The 25,800-nt window shown below is 38.6% G+C and overlaps 2 protein-coding genes across 2 annotated transcripts; one reads left to right on the forward strand and one right to left on the reverse strand.

Moving 5' to 3' along the window:
* Positions 1–11,928, reverse strand: LOC111407143. The gene is made up of 13 exons (XM_023036466.1): positions 10,781–11,928; positions 8,642–8,741; positions 7,244–7,583; positions 6,344–6,456; positions 4,658–4,786; positions 4,426–4,519; positions 4,199–4,303; positions 3,266–3,867; positions 2,588–2,859; positions 1,163–1,307; positions 510–607; positions 338–419; positions 1–232 (listed from the first exon to the last, which is right to left on the reverse strand). The coding sequence occupies exons 1-13, from the start codon at positions 11,617–11,619 to the stop codon at positions 149–151; spliced, it is 3,003 nt and encodes a 1,000-aa protein (XP_022892234.1). The 5' UTR covers positions 11,620–11,928; the 3' UTR covers positions 1–148.
* A 4,480-nt stretch (positions 11,929–16,408) lies between these two features.
* LOC111408138 lies at positions 16,409–19,584 on the forward strand. The gene is made up of 5 exons (XM_023037940.1): positions 16,409–16,792; positions 16,865–17,575; positions 17,677–17,871; positions 18,226–18,611; positions 18,915–19,584. Exons 1-5 carry the CDS (start codon positions 16,409–16,411, stop codon positions 19,582–19,584), a joined length of 2,346 nt encoding a protein of 781 aa, XP_022893708.1.
* The last annotated feature ends 6,216 nt before the right edge of the window (positions 19,585–25,800 follow it).

Consider the following 25,800-nt stretch of genomic DNA (forward strand, 5'->3'; position numbering starts at 1 on the left):
TTGCGGCTGGACATACATATATTGAATAGCAATATGAACAAAGAAAAATCAAGCAACAATAGAACACTCCAGTGGCAAGTTAGATAATGCACCCGTGCGAACCATCACTCTTTTTGGCGTCATATACAGTGTCTGCTAACTTGAGCTCTCATTGACTTCTGCATGATTCGATTACTTCCAGCACAGTTTTGTGCGTCTCTGGGGATATCATGTTCAGTGTCATGTGAAATTCCTGGAAGTCCAAAAAAACAATGATATGAATGACGTTATTTGACCAAGTTAGGCATCCTATACAAGTCACGAGCTATTGTAAAGAGTTAAAACAAGAAATCCATACCACAAATCTTTCCAACACAGGAACGAGTATTGCCAGGTTGTGATCCGGAAGACATTCAGCAATAGCATTATGTATGCTCTTACTGGTAATCGACAGGGGAAAAACAATTATTTATGACAATGGTAGTCAAAATGTATTTAGGGAAAGGATAAGCCGACAAAGGTGTACTAACCTTGCAGTAGAAAGGAATGCAAGAAGAAGAGCTGCATAGGCTTCTACAATCATTTTTTCAGCTTCTTTCTCTCCCTGTAATATGGAATCTTCATCATCCTGCACAATCACATTTTGCACATAGATGTCAACCACAAATACATTCTTTTTCCTGCATATTTATAGATGTAATGATGTTCCCATCATTTTTGAAAAAATAAAAATGTCCATCTCCCAATGGCTCTCAAAAACTTGTCAAAACTAATTATTCCTTTTTTCACATTATAAAAAGCAAAAAATTGAACCACGTTACACAACCATTCATTATAGCTGCACAAACATGCAGATTTGGATGAGTTCAGATTTGGATGAATTCCATCATTGGGACTGACTGCGCAACTATAATAAAAGGTTGAGGACCAACTTACTCCTTTTTGAAATTGGATACCAACTTACTACTTGGGCAACAGGCGAGAGACCAATGATCTCATTCTCCTTCAGGATTTTTGAAGAAAAAATCAACTCTCAAATATAAGATAATTATTTCTCAAGATTTCTAGGGACAAAGGCGAAAGAACTAAAAAACAAACATGCAAGTGAGTTATACTTTCAACATAGAAAAGCTGAATCATATATGGAAATGATACTGTAATAAAATGACACAAATTCACTCACCCAGGACAAACACTTTCCTTCTCCAGTGGCCTCGCCAGCTCCTTGATTAGCCAAAAAGATAGAGCACAATATTGGAATTACATCCTTACGGTCCTCCATCCCTTCCAAGCTGGGTAATGAAACACTACTTGTAGCAAGCCGTGATCTGCATTAAAAGATATAGCGCAGACACTAATTATTTCTAACCTGTAATAGCAAAATCTGTTACCATAAGCCGAGGTTGCCTGGCAATGATCAGAATCCATTGAAAAGTAGGTAAAAAAATGCAAACTGATTAGGGGCTGTTTGAGCCCCATTTGTTTTGAAAATTCATTTTTTCAAAGTCCATTTTCAGCCACACATTCTCCAATAAAATAATATTACACGTAAATTGGAAACTATTCTTAATTTTTAACCACACATTCTCCAAAAATCACTATTCAAAAATGCATTTTTCTCTCAAAATGGGGCTCAAACAAGGGTTTACTATGATCATCAGTTCGTAGAAACTTTGCAGACGTCCAAAACAATGTGCAGCCAACAGAAAAATCATCACTTTGAATTCTGCTCATTCCTTAAGTGTTTAGAGATTTCACATAATCAGACAACTAGAGAACATTGTCAAATTTAGTTCCTTGTTACTCCTACTACGACAATAATTATTGAGTGAAAGTGTAGAAAGTGGAAAACATTTGAGATGTAGTTAACCAGTCTTACCAAGTGACATATGTCCTCAATTCATAAATGCAAAGAATGTGCAAATTCAAAGCAATGAAGATCTCATCTAGCACCCTTATGTAACGTTCTAAATGGTAGTGGCCAGAAACAATTTCCTTCTGATGATTATCGGGACCTTGTTCAATTCACAACGTAAATTCAAACAAAACCAAATAGAAACAACAATACTGTGGTGCACACGTCAGGCTTCCCTATGAATGTTTTTTTTTTTTTTTTAATATATATGGATCTTCCATTCCACATTTCCACTCCATCAAAGGACATTCGCAAAGTTAAACTGGCTAGAAACCCAAACCATGAAATTTTTGGATAGGGTGCAATGGTTGAAATCTTTCTTAAAAAACTCGGCGTAATTTTTGGATGATCTCTTCCTCTGAGCTTATCATTATTAATAATTCCATCACTTCTCAAACGTGGTGAATCTGGCATATCCTTCTTTGGAGGTGTCCAAAGCCATCTTAACTGATCCTCTCTCAACTTATCCTTCATAGATGCCATATTCACCAATTTACCTTCTTGTTTTACTAGAAACCCGTCTTAATGTTCTCATCTCAGTCAAATTCTATTTACATATCAATGCAAGGAAAATATATCAAGTTCTCACTTTTTATAGAAAACATCATCAGTAAACAATGAAATTATAGTCATCCAGTTCTCTAAAATCCAAACTAACAAACAAAAGATGAAGAAAAACAGAGAACAATTTACCTGTTGCCGCAATCCTTCTCCACCAAATTCACAAGCAAGCCTAGAATAGCAACAAGAAAGTCTAGCTCTTGATCAGTGAGAAGTGGGCAATTCTCTTGGTTAGTCTCCACACTTGATTTAGATGAGAGACTATTCTCCCTTAGATAGGGAGGCGACGATAAGCTAAACGATGGAAAGTGACCAGCAATCAGTGAAGACAGTGTTTCAAGACCTCCACTGGCAGCAATTTGCCAACAACCCTCCGGGTTGTCATTGGTTAAATTCATCAGAACCTGCAGATTAATAATAAAGAAACTCAGTAATTTCCAGAATGCTGATGCATAAACACGTGAAAACATGCAGAAACCTGTAAAACAATAATCCAAACAGCAATGTATGAGAAAAATAAGCAAAAGAACACAAATATTCTTTTAAACTTAAAGAAAAGGATTTAAAGAATGTGCACTTCTAGAGAAGAAAAATAAAAAAGCACCTATGAGAAGAACATAAAGGAAAGGGCTCACCAACAGTCTTCAGTTAAACTTGATGGATCAATAATAACCTTATGACACGTAATGTGAAATAACTCCCAAACACAATATGGGATATCTATAGAAAGAGCAAATAAAAACTCTTCATCCTTAGTCTTCCATGGGAAACTCATTTCTTTAAAAGTTACGAAATGAAATTTTAAATTACCTTGACAGCTGTAAGAAGACAATCTGCAAGAAGATCGGAGTTGTTTTCATCAGCAGTTGATGAACAAGAGGCCTCCTGAGAACAGAGATTTTCCAAGTTGCTTATTTCTTGTTGGTTCGACGTCGGTCGAGAGTGATACCTGTCTCGATGGTCACTTAATCTTGCCCCATTATTTTCATTTCGAGATTTCTTTCCCCTTCCAGATAATAAGTCCCACTTAGAGGGTTCTTCAAATTCGTCGTCGTGAAATACGTAAGGATCCTGACTGTCCTCGACAAAATCGAAGTTGGCACCTTCAGAAACTTTATTTCTCTTGCCAATACCAAATTTTAATTCTGAACCATCATTTCTCAAGGATAATCCATTGATTGAATTCCCTAATGTTCCACTGCATGACCCAGATGTGGAGGACTCAATTCTCATCCTCAGCAACCAAGGATCAGAAGCTATGTTAGTAGTTTCCAAACTGGATTTAGAGCATCCTGGTTGATCAGAACTAATGCATCGATCGTCTTCAGATGCACAAAAGCCTTTCTCAGAGGAGGTCCATTCCATGCAACCACACCGTGTGCAAGGACTGAAAGACCTCTCAACTTTGCCCGCTGCAATTTCAGAAGAAAAACAATTGAACTACTAATTTTCAAAAATAAACTTATTATTCCAAATACTCACATTGATAAGTGAAATGCCCATTCTTCATTTTTAATATAAAGCATAAACTCTCTTAACGTGGAGGAGTATAAATAGCAAGCAAGATTTAGACTGAGTATCTTTATCATATGTGACTTTTAATTTTCAAGAATGAACAATATTGTAGTAAATACTCACAATGCTAATGCGAAACACCTGCTCTTCATTTTCATTTGAAAGCATAAGCTCTCTTAACACAGACTAGAATATACAACAAGAGAAATTTTGACTAAATAACTTTACCATATGTTGTTAAAAGCCTTTCAGAAGAATTTGTGCTCCTATTACAAATTCCGCATAGTTTCTCATCTTGAGAACTGCCCCGCAAATTTCTCAGTAAGGAAACACCTATCATTGAAACATATCATGAGAACATTATCTGCAATAAACACAATCCTCAAGTCTAGTGTGCGGCTAATACAAAGGAACTAATCAGGATATAAAGGGAAAACTCTACCGGTATAAGATACCTGAGAGAATCTTAATGACGCTTAGAATCAGTTTTGTGAAAGTACGTGGAGCTCGCAGACTGTCAAAATTTCCTTTCATTCCAAGCAAATGGCACTGTAATTTATAACCCATTTAAAAACAACTTTGGACAAATCAATATCAGTTAATCGACTGTTTATCATTTAGAAGGATAGGGGAGCAAGTACAAGATGATGTTGTCAGCAATGCAAGATCCAGATTCAAGCTCGATACCTGATTATCTTTGCTAAGGAATGTGGCATTTTCCATGATTTTTAAACATTTCAAAAGCAGTACTAGGCTTTCTATCCCCATGACATCTTTCGAATCTAGCACTAAAGATGGACCTCGTTCTAACCATCCCTGCATAAAGTCAATAAATTTTAGAAAACATAACTTCTATAAACAAAAAGAGAGCTTGTTTAACTGGCTCACAAGAACTTGCAAAAATCTATTATTTCGCATCTATGGCCAAAAGATTTACCACCAGAAGAAACGTCTTTCAAGGTAGAGGTCATTTAAAGAAGCCTTTTTTTTTTTTTCTAAAACTTGTGTGGGTGAAGAACAGGCAGAAAATAAAGGATATACTGCCAATAAGAAATTTCTAGCTCAACTCCTGCAGGTTCTACCAGTTGATATGAATATAATTCCTTTCACATTAAAGGCTCCACTAGGGTTTCAGACAAATTTTGGAAGGGTCCAAGAATTCATATCATTATTTTGGTAACTTCATACTTTCAATCTTCATGATTGGGTGGGGTGAAGAACAGGCAGAAAATAAAGGATATACTGCCAATAAGAAATTTCTAGCTCAACTCCTGCAGGTTCTACCAGTTGATATAAATATGATTCCTTTCACATTAAAGGCTCCACTAGGGTTTCAGACAAATTTTGGAAGGGTCCAAGAATTCATATCATTATTTTGGTAACTTCATACTTTCAATCTTCATGATTGGGTACTATAAGTTTCCATTATTTCACTCTGATACAGCAAAACCTAAATACAACCAGAAGCAAAGAGAACAAATGTAAGAGAGCACAATGATTTTCCTCAGAAATAGTACCAAAGTTTTAGTGTTAATCAACGGAGTTGATTCCGTTGATTAAGGTTCCATCATTTTTTTCCCAGAAAAAGTGCTTAGAGGTAGAAGCCCATCTCACTCAGTCATTTCCAATGACAAGGATTTGCCATGCTCCAATAAGGGTCCTTCACTCCCCCTACTCCTTAGAAAGGGAAAAGGAAACAACTAGAGAAACCCCATAAAAAAAATGGGAAAAGAAGACCTCTTCCATTTCCTTCGTATAATTGGAAAGTCATCCACATTATTTTTCCTCCCTCACGTTATTTGCTCTTACATTCAACAAATTAATTGCAGTATATGCACATGCTTCATGTTGAAAATAGTCAAGAAAAATATTCAAAGAAGAGAACCGTGATTTATTAAAAGCTGTTGGTTTAACTTCAATTTCTGTCAAAGTTATATACACAAGGGAAGAAAGAAAAATATTCAGGATCTGCATGTAGCATATACCTAGACAGGAACAAACATAAATTTTAGCAAAAACAAATATATGGTAAGATTGTCAAGCCATCTCTAAGTGCTAGTTCAAAACCTAGGTCATAAAAGTACGGTCATAATTTTCAACTGATTATGAGTAAATGCATAAATCTTCTTTAGATTTTGATCTATCAATTATGCAACAGAGCAGTCTTTCAAACTAATAATCACAACTTGCACTGGTTATAAACTCAATCATTGTGTAACTTTTAGAAAATCCCACACCATCAGAATATCTTTTACTTCAGCAGGTGTCTCTTTTAAACTCTATATGAATGTAACGATGACTCCTGCCAATGAATGATGAGCTACGCCTTATCAGATCCAAAAATAACATAAAATAAGAATATATAGGTCACACCTCCATTGCAGAATGGCATTTTCTTGCTACTTCAAACACGGCATCAAGTCCTCCAAACTCTCTTAGTTTTTCCTTGAAGTTGCCCCCAGATTTTCGGACAGTGCCTGAGGTATCTGTATGAATCCAAATCAAAGAAAAGGGGCAATGGAAAAATTAATAAAGGTTTAAATACATTGCAGGGGAAGATGACAGTAAAAACAGGTCAAGTAAGTTATAAACTTAAAATAATGTGACAGTTTCCACAATTTTTTGGGTAAGATGGAATGATACTCAGAGATTCTTATGCAAAAAATATTTCAGAGGAAGATAAATATTCTTTTTTTATATTTAAAAGCAGAAAATAATGACAGTGCATTTTATACAGAACGTGAATGGGAAAAGGTGGGCTGGAGGTAGCTAGTTTGATTGCCGAAGCAAAAAAATAACTGATGGGGAAGTGGTCATGCGCAGCACTCCGTTGAGTTTTTATAGAGTAACAAATGGATAAGACATTTCTTAAATCGATGGATGGAAAGAAGAAGGAAAGGTTGAATAGGAGAAAGACATGCAGAATTCAAAAAGAAAGGTCACACGTCAATAAGAAGAAATAAAAAATAAATAAAGGAGATGCACATTCTGGGGCATGAACTGTATACAAGGAAAGAGTCAATCGCCTTCCAAGGGTGTCCATAGCTTTAGCAAATTGCCACAGATTATCATAAATTCCTACTAGCAATGAATAAGTAAATGTCAGCTCATAACCTCACAAATTTATAACTACCAAACAACATATATTCATCCATCTAGGCAATAAAGTAACAAGCTGATGAGTGCTAAAAATAGAAATAAAACCCCGAAATGAAATAACTAAACAATAAACATCCAATAGTACATAAAAACAAATGGAAAGTAGTACTAAACCTTCAATAGAGACCGTGGATAAACAAGCTTTTTCCATTGTCAGCAAACTAATCCATTTGGGAGTCAACTCAGGTCTGTCCCCTCCATTAATTTTTTTATCCCTTGGTTTCATTTCCTTGCAATTGATAAGAAGCTCCTGAACCTTGAGCATTATTGCAGCAGAGCTGGAATCTGGTCCCTTGGCTGAATCTTGTAAGATACCAGCATCTTTGCATATGCCCAGAAGTTTGCTACCAATGGCCAGTGTCTTTTCTTTGGCAGCACCCGAAGTATGTGGTTTCAACATTCTTATCAAAAAGCGTATGCAACTGTGAGACTCGAGAAGATGATCATCTTGACCCTGATAGAGCGAGTATTCAAGAAAAATTAAGTCTTTCTTAGGACTGTTGATAGATGTCTAGATAATAGATAAGTTACTACAAATGAAACAGAAGATACCAAATTTAATATATTGTTGAAATCTAAAACCATAGGCAAAAAACAAATTGAACACGTCGATGTGTAGAGCAACCAGCAAAACTGTCAATATGTACCGTAAACAACTAGAAACTTCAAATAGTCAAAATTGAATACCATGGGCAAGGAAAAAAATCAAACGTGACCTATAGAAAACCAGCACAAACTGTCTGACTATAACACACAACTAGAAACTTGGTAATGCACGAAATTTCATCCCCAGATGATATGATCCAGTTTTTCTCAGGGAACATTTCTTCAATGTCCCACAAGTGAAACAATTTGATGCAATTAAAAATTAACACTTGAGTTGCCTTGGCATGAGACTTGAAAAGCAAAACGAGTGTAGTAACTTCTCATACTTTTTATACCATATTTCCAGAACTTGCTCTTTTAATACAATAAATATTTCAGAGCTACCCCTCCTAGTGGAGGTAGCTACCATTATATTTGTTGTTATGCAGTGAAATTTAAATGATTTAACTTAATGGGTGTATCTAAGGATATAAAGTTGTTGAGAAAAGACGAACCAAGAGAATTACTAAATCGAAACCCAGAAGAATTTCAAACCAAGAGCAACAGTAAATGTCAAAGGGTGGTCAGCATTGTCGACAACATGATATAAAATTAAATCAGTTCTCCTCTCAGAAATACTATCATATACTTTTCCTCCCTTCTCTGTTCTTTGTGATAAGTGGAAAATTAACTTCCCCTAAAAGATCCATGCATTTTGTCTAAATTATGGATTATCAGTAGTAGATGCTTAAGACCTCTTTAAGGAACTTGCACAAAATGACACTTAAAAAATTGGAAACTCTCATTTTGCCATTAGCAATTATGCACATAGTGTAAAAACAGAAGCTATTAGATTGAAATGAGTAGTCAAACCCCAATCAAGCCTATTACCATTAGAAATAACTTCACAATGAAAAAAGAACTTACATCACTTGTCAGGATGTAGAATAAAGCAGAAGCAGCAAGGTTGCTGGGGGGATCATCAAAACTCAGTTCCGAAACCACGTGAATAATAGTTTTGCCCATCCTAAGAATGATCTCAGCAAGTTACCGAGTACTCAACAACAAATAACAACAATTTGATAACTAAAAATATAGTGTAAGAATTTTCAGCCAATAATCATCAATATATCCAAATTGTGTACGTGTGAAAATATAGATTGATCGCTGATATCAGGATGACTTATTTATTGCTATTACCTTGACAGCAAAGAATAGTTCGACTCAATGTTTTATTTTTGTCCTGTATGATCATGATTCGACATCAAAAGCATGTTGATTTTTCCCAATAGGCAATACCAAAGAGTTTCAGTTTTACAAATTCAGACCCCTTGAACATTGTTATCTCACAAACAGCTATATTTTATTGCCTACAGATTTTACTGTTTGAAATATGTTGATGACGGGTTAATCTCAACTTCAGATAGATGTAACAGTTTTGAGACTCGCGTATTTGCATGAAATATTTACAACTTGAATTTTTCAAAAAGGGTATTACAAATTTCAATGATGCAGAATCAATTAACTGTTCTAATAATCAGATCTCACAATAATTATTAAGGGAAAAACCAAGCACTGTGGAGACGGAATATAAAAAATTCACATATCTGCTGTAGAATTTCTTTTTCAAATAAGTGCATAATCATTTCATATCAAAATACAATGTAGTATTTTGAAAAGCACCCGAGGCTTGCACCTTGAGGCATGCCTCTTACAAAGTTTTGTTAAAAGCTTCAAAAGCTTATGTTTTGATTGTTCACCCTTACACGTGCTTTTTAGTCTTGCCCTTCATGAGCTGTTCTTGTTACCAACCTCAGCTTTTTGGGATGGCATTTCATATCTTAGAACATTTTAAGGGTTTGGGTGGGTTCTTTCCAATACAACCCTACCCTAAATACTAAGGAAATTGAGGATATGATAAAAGAACAAAGTGAATAGCCGAGCGTGCCCTAGTCGTCTACTCCTACAACTTAAGGGCGCTAACCCCAGAGTGAAATTGCAACTTTTTGGCTGCACCGGCAACAAAAGACTTTGTGATGTGTAACTTCACTCTTCTTTCTCTTTCCTTCATATTTATATTGTTGCCATATGTTTTTGTCTTCTTTCTTCAGGGTATGCTTTTATTTTATCTTCTAAGCAAGCAAAATTCTTAACATTTAGTCACTTGTTTCATTAGATTCAGACTTTTAGTTCTAGTGGTGTCTTAATAGTCTTGTTGTGAAATTATTAACTAGGTCCGTTCATTATTTGTTATTTCGTTATCCATTAATATTTTTAGCTGCAAATTAAACTTTAATTTTGTTCAAATGTTTTACATGACTTCTTCAATGATTTATGGTTTATTAGAAGTACAATTATGTATTTCCAATATTTGAATCATTTTACAGATTTGAGGGTTGAACCTCAAGTTGTCTCAAGACTTACGCCTCACCTCATAGAAGTAAAATGCCTCTTAACTTGATTTAACACTTTTAAACACTGATATAATGGTATTTATAAGTCAATTTCTAACATTTTTTAGTGAAATGAAGAGAAGATAGAATGGTAGAGGCATATATCGGTTTTTCATAATTGAGGTGTGTTGAATTATACTAAAATGAAGTATCTATAAATATCTGGAAAGTCCTAAAAATATTTGAAGAATTCTTATGGACAATTTTGCAGTTTCCTGAAAAAATAAATCTCAATGCTTACCGCATATGAACCTAAAAATTGGCCCCAAGAAATCAAGCAGAGACATGCCACAAGTGAAATATAGATTTTAAGAAAATATCGTAAAAGTCTTGAACGTTCTCATATTCATCCTTATTAATATTAATATTGATCAGCAAGTTTCTTGAGCTCTTATGCACTGGTGGGTCACACAATCTGAATACCATCCCAATAAAACTAGAGAAAACAATAACATAACCAAGCTTCAAACCTTGAAAATTCACGTAATCATCTATTCTTTCATAATATAAAGTTCTCATTGCCCCAAAAATCTCAAAATTAATCCAATAGATAAACAAGTAATTATCAAGATAAATCAAACAAGTTGGGAAATAAAGGACGAAATTTAGATACCCGTGAACCCTCAACAGGCGCCGCTGCTGAGCAGTTCCACATATTGAAAGAAATGACAGAAGACTCGCCCTTCGAGTCCTGATAGGCTGCCCCTTCTTCAACCCATCTAGTGCAAAATTCACCTCGTCCATATGCTCCATCATCTCCCCAAACTCTTGAGTCTCCATCAAGGTCGCTGGCAGCTCCACTACATCTGATCCCAACTCCTTTGATTTCGCAGCCTTCTTCTTGTTATTCTTATTCTTATTTTTCTGCAAAACCCCATTTTCTTTATTATCCACCTTCTTATATTTTCCAGAAATCCCACCGCAGTCCCAAGAAATCCAATTATCGTTGCTCTTTCTGGAAGGCAAAACTCCTAATTCGCCAGACTCCTGAGTTGAATTCAATCCATATGAATCCAAATCAACGTTCTTGGCCTTCTTCGATTTCCAAAAATCCCCATCAGAAAACTCGAAAACCCCTTCTTCATGGCCACCCGTCCCGGGCAAAATTGCCAATTCCCTCGTGCCCTGCGAGGAATTCGATCCATTCGGCCCCGAATCAACGTCAAACAACTTCACTTTCTTGGGCTTCCATAAATCCCCATCAGAATCCTCACATTCCCCGCCCTTTCTTGCACCGAAAATCGTCAATTGCCTCGACTCCTGCGATGAATTGAAACCATATGAATCAGGCCAGTGACACTGAGTTGAGCCCTGAGACGAGTACGTAAAATCGTAAACATCTTGAGGGCATTCTTGGGAAAGACAGTCCGTATCAACATCTGGGAAGCCGTTACTCTCCGAACACCTCCTTGACAAGCTTCGATTCCGACGACCGTACTTTCTATCAATCATATTTCTTATCCTTCAAATAATTCAAATCCTTTCTCACGGAATCGAAAGGTTGGGTTTTTGAGTAATCAACTCGTGAGTTTACAAGTAATTAGGGTTCTTCGTTGAGCTGTGAGCTCCTGGGTTTGGCTCTAATTTTAATTTTAAGACCTGAAATTGAATTGAATTCAATTGTAAAATTTAAAAATGGAGAAAATTTTGAAACCTGATAAGATCTAAGCCGGTGGTTTCACTTTTTTATGGTATTAACGGCGGATGGAGCTGATTGTTAATTTCGTTGATCCCCTTTGTTAGTTGGTATTCTCTACGGAGCGAGTTTGATTGTGATTATACAATTTTAAACGGCCAAAGTCTCTCGCTTACAAATAATTTTAGGTAAATCATGGAGTTTTAGCCTAATTTAGTAAAAAAAAAATTAAAATTCATTTTCTTTACTCAAATCATTTTCAATTATACACTTTTTAATAAAATAATTTTGTGTTTGGACTGACCTATAAGTTTTTCCTACTTTACAACAACACTGATGACCCCAGATCTTGTCAATTCCAAACTCAATCCATGAACCCCGATCTTAATACCCACTAAAACTACCAAACCAAGGTCGGGTATATGAGTTCGGGTCTGTATGTCAGCTCGTCAGTCCTTCTATACGATCTATGATAACACTAATTCTACTTAGACCACAATTCTTACACTATTTGACTCCTTCTTTGACTCAAACAATGTTTGAACACTTGGAATGAAACACTAACTCCTTATCCTACGAGGATAAAGGTCACACATGGATAAGTCTTTCTAGGACTCTATCATCAACACCTATAAATACATAACCTAGGTTCATTCTTGTGGTACGTTTTTCATTATCTCCAATTTATAGCATCACACACTAAATTCCCTATCTGACTTAAGCATCGGAGGGGCGACGAGCACACACCTCGTTGTCTTTGTTTCAGGTATTTGAAGATCGTTCGTGTTCATCCAAGCTCGAAGTTCGATCATCAAGTTCGAGAACATTCAAGTACTATTTTTTTGTAGCATCATTGGCGCCGTCTGTGGAAAGCGCTACAAAAAGCCAGGGTCAATACATGTTCAGGTCTTCCTCCTGCAAGTTCATCCGTCTCGAATAACCCTCCTCCTCCTAAGGAACGCCATGCCCTTAAGAAGAATCGTCAAAGATGCCAACACCTTTTCACGCTGTTGTCACCGCCGGAGCTTTTAAGGAACTTCGTCAGCAGGTTTCTGCACTAACCCAATTGTTAAGCCAAAGAAATTCACACCCGTCACATACTCCAACCCCCGAAGGTCATGATGATGAAGGGTTGGAACTTCAGGTGCACTGCAAGTGGCTTCAGGTTCAAGGTCCATTACAATGGACTCCGCAAAACTTGCTAGAATTATTCAAGAAGGGATAGCAGTAGGTATGCAATAGAATACTCTGGCAGAAGCAGGATTCACCCCCAATACGCCGTTCACTCCAGAAGTTCTCTCATATCCTCTCCCGAATAGGTTCAAGTATCCTCGGATAAAGGAGTACGATGGGATAATCAACCCCATTAATCATTTCAATGTGTACACCGATATCATGAACTTACAAATTGCACCAGATGCAATGATGTGCAAGGCCTTCCCTCAGACCCTCACAAACACAACTAGAGATTGGTTTTCCACATTGGAACTGAACTCTATCGCCTACTTTTCAGATTTGGCCGATAAGTTCTCCGTTTTCTTTGCAAGCTGCAAGCGAATCAGAAAGACAGCCGAATCACTCATGCAGATGCGTCAAGGACCCAATGAGACACGACGCAGTTTCATGACAAGGTTCAATATAAAAAGGCTTCAGATCCCCGATCTACATATCACTGCCGCAGTCTCAGCTTTGACATACGCCGTCAAGTGTGAAGCATTCAAGATGTCGTTGTCTAAGTGATGAGTGATTTACACTTATTATATTATGCCATTAATTTCATGATTTTGCTATCTTGGAGAGTATTTTAGAGGTGCTAACATGTGGTTTTCACGCTATTTTGAAGGATGGATGAAGTGGAGAAAACAAGTGCTAAAAGAGGCCAAATGAAAGAAATAGGCAAAAGTTGGCGAAATTGGATAAAAGGACCAAAATGTAAGAGATCCAAAGTTTGAGGACTAAAGTGCACATAATCAAAAGTTGTATCGGAACTTGCAATGAAGATCTGAGAGTGGTAGGAGTCAATTGGATGAAGGAAGGTGTCAAAAGGGATCAAATTTAATCAAGATATGATCATAAATCATTTTCCAACTGAAAAGTTTTGCATCGGATTTTTAGTTTCACATTCAGACCCATTTTTGACATAGCAAACGATCGAATTTGAGAATTCTTCCTGAAGCAAAGTTGTAGCCCTTTGAATTACCTTTCCAAGTCATCTTGAATCACTTCAATTGGATATCGAACAAGAAAGTTATGCTAAAAATACTGAAACACGCGCAGAATGCCGTTTCGGCGAACCGAGCGCCTAGACGCTATACTCTCAGCGCCCGGCGCCACAATGCTATAATTCCAACAGAAACTCAGCGTCCAGGTGCTGCATTCCGAGAAAGGGAAATTCAGATTTCTAAAATATATTTCTCGGTCCAAATCGACTCCAACCTGTCCAAAACTCCTAGAAACTATAAATACCACCCAAAAACCTAAAAAAAAGGGGAGAGCCACACATTACAAATCTGTGGAAACTAACCGCGTATAGGGGGAACGAGCAAGAGAATTCTGGGGAGAACAGTCGGCAATTACAGAACAATTGAAGGGGATTTTCATTCACTCAAACTTCTGGGATTGAGAAGGAAGAAAGGAGAAAAAGGGGGCACGGCTGGAAAGACAAATACAATTGAAGGAATTAATTTTGGGAAAGAAATCAAGTTGCTACAAACGAGTTTTTCCATTCATTTTTCTTTTCCATGTGCTTTCATTTTAATTTACTTGTGTTAATTCTTTCAATTATGCACTAAACGTTAATCATAGGGTTGATGTAGCCTGCTTTAGAAATGTTTGAATTCCGTTTTAATTATTTCAATTAATCTTTCCGTTTATTTATTTATGTTGTTTGTGTGCAATGCTTTCAATTAACTGGCCAATAATTGATTGATTTGATGTTCTAAATTTTGGCGCTTGAGAGAGGCAGTTTAAGCGTGATCTAAGACAACATAGCCTAGATTTCGTAGGTTTCGAGAGAAGGTGCGAATCTTTGAGGCTTGTTTCAATTAAGAATCACGTGCTTGATAGTTTTTATATCTTTAATTCGAAATAGAGATATTGGAATTAAAATATAGAAATAGATTTTATTTGACGCTCGAGAGAGGGAAATAGAATCACTTTAGCGTTCTTGCCTATAAATTTTGGAAAGATCGATAGAAATAGTTATACGGTTGAAAAATATTGTCGAAGGTACTGTGAAATCATTCCATAGGCATTCATAATTTGATAAGAAATTCTATAATTTATCCTCATTTACTTGCGTCGTTCATCCCATTTATTTTAATTTAGCATAAAACATCGTTTCAGCATTTGATTGTCTAAATAAAGTGAAGGCTAAAATAATTATAGTACTCAATTTACTCGAATATCAATCCTTGTGGGTTCGACATCCTAACTTCTTTACTATATTACAAAACTTGACACCGTACACTTGCGGTTTAAAAATCACGTTGCATAAATCGCGTGGTACTAAGACCCCACAGAAGTCAATAACTGAGCTACTCACACGAGCTGAAAAATACATCAATATGAAAGAAACCATGGCCCCAAAAGAGAAATTTCCTCATCAGGAAGGTTGGATCAGAAAAGGCCGCATGAGTCCAGTTTGAGACAAGATGCACCTCGGGTCAAGCCAAGGCAGGACCCCTCCTCAATATCCTTTACCCGTTTCAACACCTTGAGGTCCAACATTCTAATGGAGATCAAGGATTCGAAAGAACTGAAGTGGCCTCCCATATTACTGTCTCCAACCAATACTCGTGACAAGAGTAAATACTGTGATTTCCATATAGATCATGGACATATAACGGAAGACTGTTTCGCCTTGAAGCGGGAAATTGAAACTCTTATAAAAAGGGGATTTTTGGGTTCTTACGTTAGCAATGACAAATGCCCAAGGAATAATCAGAACAAAGACAAGGGCCCAGAGGGTCGGGGAAACAAGCAACCAACTGTAGGTACTACCAATATCATTGTCGGAGGAATGGTCTCGGGAGAGATTCTAGTATCGAGCATAAACAATATGTCAGGTAGCCTCCAATCATCTCAAGATCATATCTTGATTGTACAGAGGACATCACTTTTGGAACGGAGGACTTGGAAGGCGTAGCATTCCCTGATAATGATGCTCTGGTTATATTGGCCATCGTCGCCAACTTTGAAGTCAAGAGAGTTATGGTAGACAACGGAAGTGCAGCTAATGTACTGTCTCATGAAGCTTTTGTTCAAATGGGGATCTCATCGGAGCAGCTCAAACCAGTCAAAACACCTCTCCAATGATTTGGAGGTAGGGTCATCACCCCGGAAGGTATCGTCGGGTTGCCTTTAACATTGGGGACAGAAGGTAAACAGGTGATGCAGATCACCTTCTTTGAAAGTGTCCGTACTCCAATGGCCTACAACACCATATTAGGAAGACCATTGCTCAACAGAATTCGAGCTATTGTTTCAACTTTTCACTTGGCAATGAAATTTTCGACAAGTAATGGAATCAAGGTAGGTTGAGGTAGCCAAACAGTAGCACGACAGTGTTATGTGACTAGTGTTCGAAGAGTTAAGAGCGACGTCATGCAGATTATAGAGCTCGAGCTCGAGCATGGGAATCATGACAGATTGTCTGCAGTGGAAGGATTGGAAGAGGTCGAGCTCAAGCCTGGCAAGAAAGTGACAGTCGGTCAGGAGTTGAATACAGCAGTCATGGCGGAACTACTGAATTGTCTCTCCAGCAACATTGATGTATTCACTTGGAATGTTGAGGACATGCTTGGAATTGACCTAGAGATTGCGGTGCACAAACTCAATGTAAACACGGAGGCAAGACCTGTGAAGCAAAGGAAAAGGCAGTTTGCACCCGAAAGACGAGAAGTCATAAAGGAAGAGATTGCCAAACTTGTTAACGCACGGTTCATTCGGGAAGTACAATATCCCGATTGGCTTGTTAACGTAGTTCTGGTCAGGAAAGTTAACGGGAAATAGCGAGTCTGCATTGACTTCACGGATCTGAATAAAGCATATGTTGTATAGCTTCTTGGATGCTTTTTCGGGGTATCACCAAATACTTATGGCGGAAGAAGATCAAGAGAAGACCTCATTCATGGTAAACTCAGCCATCTATTATTACAGGGTCATGCACTTTGGACTAAAGAATGCTGGAGCAACGTATCAAAGGTTGGTAAACAACATCTCGCCGAATTAATTGAGAAAATGATCGAAGGATATGTGGATGATATGGTGGTTAAAAGCAAACAGGTGAATAGTCATGTCTCTGATCTTGAGGGAGTGTTTTCCACGTTATGGAGATATAACATAAAGCTCAACCCTGCAAAGTGTGCGTTTGGGGTGGCATCTGGAAAGTTCTTAGGTTTTATGATCACGAACAGAGAAATAGAGGCGAATCCTGATAAAATTCAAGCTCTGATAAATATGGAGGCCTCTAAATGCAGAAGGGACATTCAGAGGTTGACAGGTTGCATAGCAACACTAAATAGATTTGTTTCTCGGGCAGTGGACAAGTGTTTTCCCTTCTTCAAACTACTTAGAGAAAATAAAAGCTTTGACTGGAATGAGAAATGCAACTTAGCTTTTCAGGAGCTCAAACAGACACTAGCAACACCTCCAGTCCTTACCAAACCCGAACCCGGTGACACGTTGCTATTATACTTGGTCATTTCCCAGAATGCAATAAGCGGAGTCTTGGTAAAGGAGAAAGAAAGAGTTCAGCAGCCTATCTATTATGTGAGTAAAGTACTCCTCGATGCAGAAACACGGTACACACTTGCAGACAATTGGCCCTTGCTTTGGTAATAGCTGCCTCGAAGTTGCGACCATACTTTCAGTTACATCCAACTGTGGTATTCACCAACCAACCTTTTAGACACATACTCCAGAAGCCGAACGTCTCAGGAAGACTGTTGAGATGGGCAATTGAACTCGGCGTATTTGACATAGTGTTCGAGCCGCGAGCCGCAATCAAGGCTCAAGCTTTGGCTGACTTCATAGCAGAACTCACTTTGAGGACACCGAAAACACAGGTTAATGACCCGAGCACAACCTTGAAAATATGGGAGATCTTTGTAGATGGAGCATCCAATAGCTCGAGCTCAGGGGTCGGCGCCATCATTACCAGCCCACAAGGCTACATAAATACAATGCGTGCTCATATTTGAATTTGATGCCACCAACAACGAAGCAGAGTATGAAGTCGTTATCATATCCTTGAAACTTGCAAAAAGTCTCGAGTTGGAGCATGTCAAAGTTTTTAGTGACTCATAGCTAGTGGTCGGGCAAATCGAGGGGTCTTTCGAAAGAAAAGACGAGAAGATGAGTTTATACTGTCTGAAAGTACATGACCTTTAGAGGCAGTCATAAGTTGTGAAATCCTAAAGGTGGCCAAAGCCGATGTATTATCCAGACTTATCTTCATGGGTGTGGACGGGCTCGATAGAACCGTGCACGTCAAGATAGTTGCAGAACCCATCATAGTTCGAAAGCCAAGTGTCATGGACATCGACCATGAGCCCTCCTGGATGGACCCAATAGTTGATTACATAAGTAATGGCAACCTACATGTAGACCCTCGGCTTGCTAGAAGCATTCGGTATAGAACTACTAGTTATTGTCTAATCGAAGGAGTCCGGTTCCGCAGAAGTTTTACACTCCCTTATCTAAGATGTCTCAAACCATTCGAGTCTCTACAAGCCTTGACTAAAATTCATGAAGGCATTTGTGAAAATCACCAAGGAGCTCGAGCTCTTGCATGTAAGTTGATAAGGTATGTATAGTACTGACCAAGTTTAAAGAAAGATGCTGCGGATTACATTTGGAAGTGCGACAAGTACCAAAAGTTTGGCAACATCATACATGTTTTTGCTGAGGAACTAACTTCCATTCATTACTTAGCCCCCTTCGAACAGTGGGGAGTCGATATTCTTAGGCCATTCCCCTTGGCCCGAGGACAATTAAAATTTGTATCTATGGTAGTAGAGTATTTTACAAAGTGGGTAGAGGCCGAACCACTAGCAATAATTTCGGAACCGAAGCTCAGGTCATTCATATGGAAGTGCGTCATATACAGGTTTGGGATACCAAAAGTCCTCATCATAGATAACGGAAGGCAATTCGACAATCCACAGTTCAGGAGCTTCTATGCCAACCATGGGATTGATCATCGCTTGACCTCGGTATCACACCCACAAAGTAATGGGCTTGTCGAAGTAACTAATCGGATCATACTGCAGGACCTTCAAACGAGAATAGGGGATGCCAAAGGTGATTGGCCTAATGAACTGCCTTTTATACTATGGGCATACAGGACTTCGCATAAGACAGCAACTGGTGAGACACCCTTCATGCTTGCCTTTGGACTTGAGGCTACCATTTCAATCGAGGTCAGCCTCTCCACAATAAGGAAGCTCGAGATGAATAGGGAGAGACAAACTACTGAGCACCTTGACTTGCTTGAAGAGGTAAGAGAGCAAGCCTCACTTAGAGCTGCAAGTTATCAGAACAGAACAAAGAAGCACTTTAACAATAAGGTCCAGATGAGAAAGTTCAGAGCTGGCGATCTTGTCTTTAGAAAAGCAGAAACTGTCGGACACCAACCAGGGAAGCTCCGACCAACATGGGAAGGACCCTTCGAGGTCATAAGAAAATTAAAAGATGGAGCTTATAGCCTCAGAGACACATCGGGAAAACCGCTCCCACGACCATGGAATGCGGATAATCTGAAAATTTATTACAAGTAACTAGCTATAGCTATAATTTTTCCTTTTTAAGGCTTGCATGCCCACTTTATGTTTGCTTTATTTCGTTTTTATTTTTCGGGTTCTAACGCCCTAACAGCTCATGCTCCAATAAGCTCGGGTATCAACGCCCTTGAGCCCTTTTAATAATATACAAAATTTTCTTTACGATGTGCTTCCCTATTAACCAAACTAGCATAAGGTCGTATCTCGCGCATGTAGCTAATACCTTAACAAAATTAGCATAAGGTCGTACTCCGCGCATGTAGCTAATACCTTAACAAAATTAGTATAAGACCGTGCCCCGCGTATGGAGCTAATACCTTAACAAAATTAGCATAAGGCCGTGCCCCGCGCATGCAGCTAATACCTTAACCAAGTTAGCGTAAGGCAGTGCTCCGCGCATGCAGCTAACCCTTAATCAAGTTAGCATAAGGTCGTGCCCCACATATGCAGCTAATATTTTAACCAAGTTAGCGTAAGGCTGTGCTTTCCGCATGCAGCTAACCCTTAACCAAGTTAACATAAGGCCGTGCTCCGCGCATGCAACTAACACTCGACCAATAGAACCAAACACACGACCTCAAATGGCAACAGGTCGAGCATAACAGGCCCCGACCTCTTCGATCCCAAAATGCCCTCACGACAAAGAATTTTGAGATCGAGATCGGGGCATGAAATAAGTTTACTTCACGTGGCCACGCCCGATCTTATCCACAAAGGAAAGAAGATGTTTAAATTACAAGGGACAAGCCCGACCTTATCCTTTAAATCATCAGCGACCCAATGGTTGCCCTTCGATATAGCAAATTGAAAAATGAGTACCCAACACTAATACTCAAACTCGTTGACCCCAAACATAACAATACATCTTCGAACTTAGAAATTGAAGCCCAATTTTTAAAGTAAAAGGATCGATTTGTCCATAGTTTCAACGATCAGTATTGTTAAGACAGACTATATCTCCGAACTACTACATACACCTGGGCTACATACATTCGAGTATTGGTTGTGACGTATGATCTATATTAACGATCGAACTCGTAACAATTATAACAGCTCGAATTCAAAAATCACAATATCCACATACAAACATAAAATACGTGCACGATCTCGAGACAAAAACAAGTTGCATGAAATGATAACAAAAATCCTTTTAAAGATTGAAGCCCAGTTCGAGCAATATATCTTAGCAAAAAATCAAGTCCATAAGCCCAGATCAGGCAAAGTACATAAGCAAAAAGAAAAGTTACAATAATGTCTATCTCGAGGTCAGGGTACGGGCCTAATCTAGATCGATGGGGTCGCTCCCGCCTCCATGGTCAGGGTCCCAGCATCGTCGTCGTCGTCATCCCCATCAACCTCTAAAGAAGAAAGTCGAGGTCCTTTGAGAGCTCGTTCACAGTCTTTAGCTCCTCAACTACGGGCTTCAAGTCCTTAGGGAGCTTGGTCTAGAGGAATGAATGAGCTAGTCGCAGCCCATAGTAATACAAGCCAGACCCGTACTGGCCCAGAAGAGTCTTAAACTCATCAGACTGCTTGAACTCCTCGATGGCCTGAGTTCTAGCCTCTGCCTGAGCTTTCACCAGCTCCTCCTCAAAGGCACTCCGGGATTGAAGGAGCTCGAGCTTTGCCGCTTCGGCCTCTTCCCTTGCCACCCCGACCTCGTCCTTGTTTTTCTTTAGGTCCGCATTGGCCACCTCCAGGGCCATTTCGAGCTCGTGGGCCCTCTTACAAGCCATCTCGCTCTTGGCCTCGAGCTCGGCTATCTGAGTTGAGGAATTCAAGCCCTTGAGCCCCAAATCTCGAGCTACACTTAGTGTCTGCAAAAACAAGTGTTATACTCGAAGTCAAGTCAAGGACAAAAACTTATCAATGACAATAGAAGTAACCATATTAAAAGCAAACCTTCAGAGTAAGGAGCTCGAGGGTCCGAACCCCTTCATTTGAATCGACCTCCTTCTCATACTTGTCGACTATGCTCTGGATAAGAGCACAATCAGCATACTCCTCGAGCGACCTAGTGGGCATCGGATCATCGTCATCAGCAAGGAGGTTCGGCCCAAAGGTAGGAGTACGAGCCCGAGCTTGCTGCTATGCGTGGGCTGGCTTGGAGGGGTCGGGCTTTTCGACCTCTGCCCTAGACTAGTCGGGGTAGGACGGGCCATCTCCCTCGCCCGTTTTTTCCCCTTGGACGGGGTAGTTGTCGGGGCTTTAGACTTCGGGCCCCTTGCCCTCTGATGTACATTGTCCAGAAGTGTAGACAGATCGAAAGACATTTCAAGATCTGCAAAAAAAGAAGACAAGACATTAGCTCGAACTATAGGTCGATGCTTAGGACTGAAATCACAGAATTACAAGAAAAATCATACCCTCGAGGCCTTTTACATTGGCAAGCTCGAAGGTGTCATCCTCGAGTAGATAGTCGATCTTCTCTGCCAAGGGATTGTGATTCACTAACCTCAGCCTATCTCTTTCTAAAATCTCAAAATAGGCCTGACCTTTGTTGAACCTATCCTTATCAGGAATTTCCCACTTCAGGCTAAAAGGATGGTCGGGGTCTTGGGGCTTCACAAAAAAGAATTGTTCCTTCTAACCCTTGAGAGAGCTCGGGGTCTCAGGAGTTCTAAACCCCCCTTGGTGGATAAATAAACAAAACAGTTATAGCCCAGGGAGAATTTCATGTAAAAAACCATCCGTAGTAGGTCGAGTCTAGGTTCAACCTCAAGACACCTACATAGTATAAAGAAATACACTAACAACCTCTAGCCATTCGGATCTAGTTGCCCCGGGCACAGGTAGTATGAAGTCAGAAAATGGATGAAAAACGGGCGACGGGCTACCTAAGCCCGGCCTTAAAAGCGTTTCTGAAAAGGTCATCTCTCCCTCTCGAGCTCCTAACACAGTCTCAGTTAGCCCTGGGGCTCTTATACCACAAGTAGGCATGACCCCGAATTCTCTAGCTATTTTAATAACCACACGCTCTTTGTACTTGGTCAGTTCTTTGGGGTATATCAGGTCATCAGTATGGGAATTAATAGGGATGGCCATAGGAATAATCAAAGTACCTAAGTCCTCAGGCCTATCACTATGGTTCGAGTCTCTACGTTCTGGGCTACTGTCACTGTTACTAGACCCCGTACTACCACTACTCGACATTATACTATAATCAAATAAAACAACTTAAAGGCTCGAACTCTTACCTCTGTGGATGGTCGCTCACAAACCCACCAATCCTCGAACTTAAACTCGATTTATTGGGAGATGAGAGTGAAAAGTAAAATATGGGGGTGAAAGTTGGGATATTTATAGGGGACTGTGGAATACCAACGGTCAAGCAATCTCAACCCTTGGACCGAGACACGTGGAGGCCATCCAAGCTCGTGCTCTGACATTACACGTGGCGGCCATCTAAGGTTGTTCTCTGACATCCCATCGAACGCTTGACACGTGGAAAGACACCTGGACATTTATGCCTTTACATCTTCGCTTGTAGATCAAGCTTGGACAGAAATCTACGACCTCGATGCACGGGGCCTGTGATGACCCTAGATCTTGTCAATCATGAACTCAATCCATGAACCCCAAACACTTCTCATGAACCCCGATCTTAATACCCCATAAAACTCCAAACCAAGGTCAGGCATATAAGGTCGGGTCTGTATGTCAGCTCGCCAGTCCTTCTATACAATCTATGAGAACACTAATTCTACTTAGACCACAATCCTTACCCTATTTGACTCCTTCTTCGACTCAACCAATGGTTGAACACTTGAAATGAAACACTAACTCCTTATCATACGAGGATAAAGATCACACATGGGTAAGTCCTTCTAGGACTCTATCATCAACACCTATAAATACATAACGCGAGCTCATTCTTGAGGTACGTTTTTCATTATCTCTAGTTTATAGCCTCACGCACTAAATTTTCTATCTGACTTGAGCATTGGAGGGGCGACGAGCACACACCTCGTTACCTTTGTTTCAGGTATTCGAAGATCGTTCGTGTTCATCCAAGCTTGAAGTTCGATCATCAAGTTCGAGATCTTTCAAGTACTATTTTTTGGTAGCATCAAACACAATTAAATTTTTTTTCCCAAAATTTATATATATATATATTCCTACCTGTAAGCTCAATTACTTCTACAGATTCACAGCTTGAAGTCTCATATTTCACTATTTGATCATCCACAGAAAATACTCGTTAGAATGTCTATGCTTCGATGTGTTTAAACACAAGGCTAGGCACGTGAGGCCCTAATCTCGTGCAAAAATTCAAAGGGCCATAAAGTCTTTTTTGATGCTTAAAAATTACAACAATGTTATTTGGTCTCATTTGGTAACAATTTTTCACCCCAAAAAATCATTTTTTTTATAGTTATTTCACTATTATAGTCGTCATTTTTTACTTCCTCACTCACGGGTGAAACTCACTTTTTTCTCTAACGATCAAAAAATCAATTTTTATAATCACTACCGAATAAATCCTTAAGCCCCAATTTTTGATAAATTTTTTTTTTATCAAAATGAGTTGTTAAAAACTTGATAAATACATTCTCTGATTGAAAATGAATTTTAAAAAAAAAGGAATTTTTTTCAGAAACGGGCCTTGCTAGGCACGTGCTTTAATTCAAGGGAAAGAATGGCCGTGTTTGAGCCACATTGTTTTAAAAAATACATTCTCAAATAGTAATTTGACATCATTTCAATTACACATTCTTTCATAAAATGATATTACATGTTCACGAAATTATTTCTTTCGATTTTAAACCACCGCAAGTGTACGGTTCGTTAACAAGTAATAAAGTGGATTCAATGAGTCCGAATATAGTCCCACAGAGATTGATTAGTCCAAATTTTATCTACCTTAGCTTTAACCGAAACTAAATTACCGAAGTGGATGTAGACCTAATTGAACCTCAATTATGCAATTTTTGACTTATGATTAAATTGAAATTAATGTGCAAAACAATAAATAAAACTCGGGAATGAAATCTAAAAGTTGAGAACGTACTTGTTATAATTATTAGGAATGAAATACGCTAAGATCACGAATTCCCATGCAATTTTCACTTTAAATCCTAGTTTCACAATATGACAATACATTTCGATTTTGACGAATTAATGTTCCTAAACCTATCCAATACTCTCTCTCGAGATGTATCAAACCTATCTCTACATACCACCGGTCTATATTTCTATGACAAGAGCATATGTAAAAATGCATGAAATTTTATGAACATTTAAAGATTCACATAGAGCATAGCGGTATATTTCTATCCACTATCGAACCCTACGATGATTTATACTATGTCAAATCTATTATAATTCTCTCGAATGCAAGAATAAATCACTTAAATTCACACAATTACGAGCTCTTAATTACGGAAACATTTAATTGCATATAAATCATTCAACATAATAGAAACTGTCTTACATCAAATTGCAAAACTAGAATATTAAAATTCAAATCACATGGTTCATCGATCTCCTAGCATAAATAAATCTAGTCTAGCATGCTCAAAATAACAAAATACATCAAAATTTGTATATAAGACATCATCGGGTTGAATAAATCTTGAAGTTTTTCGTGTCAATCTTTATTCTTGCGCTCAAATCCTCTTCAAGAATTGTTTTTCGGCCTCCAATTACGTTCTGGGCGTCTCTGGAATGTTTTTAGTATTTATATCCCGTGAAAAATTAGGTTACTATAGGTGTTTCAATCGTATAAGAAAAGAAAATTTTCGCGCCGAATTTGTACCATGTGATCCCATGATTTTAATCCGTGCGGTCGCATGGTTATCCTCTTTTTTCATCTTTAATCCCTGCATCACTTCGTGCGGCCGCACGACTTTTCTACCATGTGACCGCATGGTAGAATTTATCTTTCAGTTCCTGCAGTTTGGTCCCTTCACTTTAATCTTCCACTTTTTTACGTCTTTTCTTCATTCTTCACATTCCATCATCCCAAAATGTCATCAATTCGTAGTTGACACACTCAATTTCTTGATTTGTTCATCGGGTCAACTTTTGAGTAATTGCATCTTGGTCCTTGAACTTTCACTTGTATCATTTTAGTCTTTTTTTGCTTTTCTCGTGTATTTCACCATGTCCATCGGTGTTACCTACAATTCACAAATATAATGAAATTAAGTCACAATTCAATCATTTTATTTATAATGAAGTCATGTTTGTGACCTAAATAAGTGTGCAAAA

This window comes from Olea europaea, chromosome 13 (genome assembly GCF_002742605.1).
Source record: "Olea europaea var. sylvestris chromosome 13, O_europaea_v1, whole genome shotgun sequence".
Taxonomy (NCBI): domain Eukaryota; kingdom Viridiplantae; phylum Streptophyta; class Magnoliopsida; order Lamiales; family Oleaceae; genus Olea; species Olea europaea.

Excerpts from the sequence above, each read along its gene's own strand:
- LOC111408138 (XM_023037940.1), top strand. The coding sequence starts at position 16,409 with ATGCAGATTATAGAGCTCGAGCTCGAGCATGGGAATCATGACAGATTG. Across the intron at positions 16,793-16,864 it reads GGCTTGTTAACGTAGTTCTG|CTTCTTGGATGCTTTTTCGG; the intron begins GTCAGGAAAGTT and ends TATGTTGTATAG. Across the intron at positions 17,576-17,676 it reads TTCAGCAGCCTATCTATTAT|TTACATCCAACTGTGGTATT; the intron begins GTGAGTAAAGTA and ends CCATACTTTCAG.
- LOC111407143 (XM_023036466.1), bottom strand. The coding sequence starts at position 11,619 with ATGATTGATAGAAAGTACGGTCGTCGGAATCGAAGCTTGTCAAGGAGG. Across the intron at positions 4,787-6,343 it reads AATGCCATTCTGCAATGGAG|GGATGGTTAGAACGAGGTCC; the intron begins GTGTGACCTATA and ends GACTTTATGCAG. Across the intron at positions 3,868-4,198 it reads AAGGCTTTTAACAACATATG|CGGGCAAAGTTGAGAGGTCT; the intron begins GTAAAGTTATTT and ends CTGAAATTGCAG.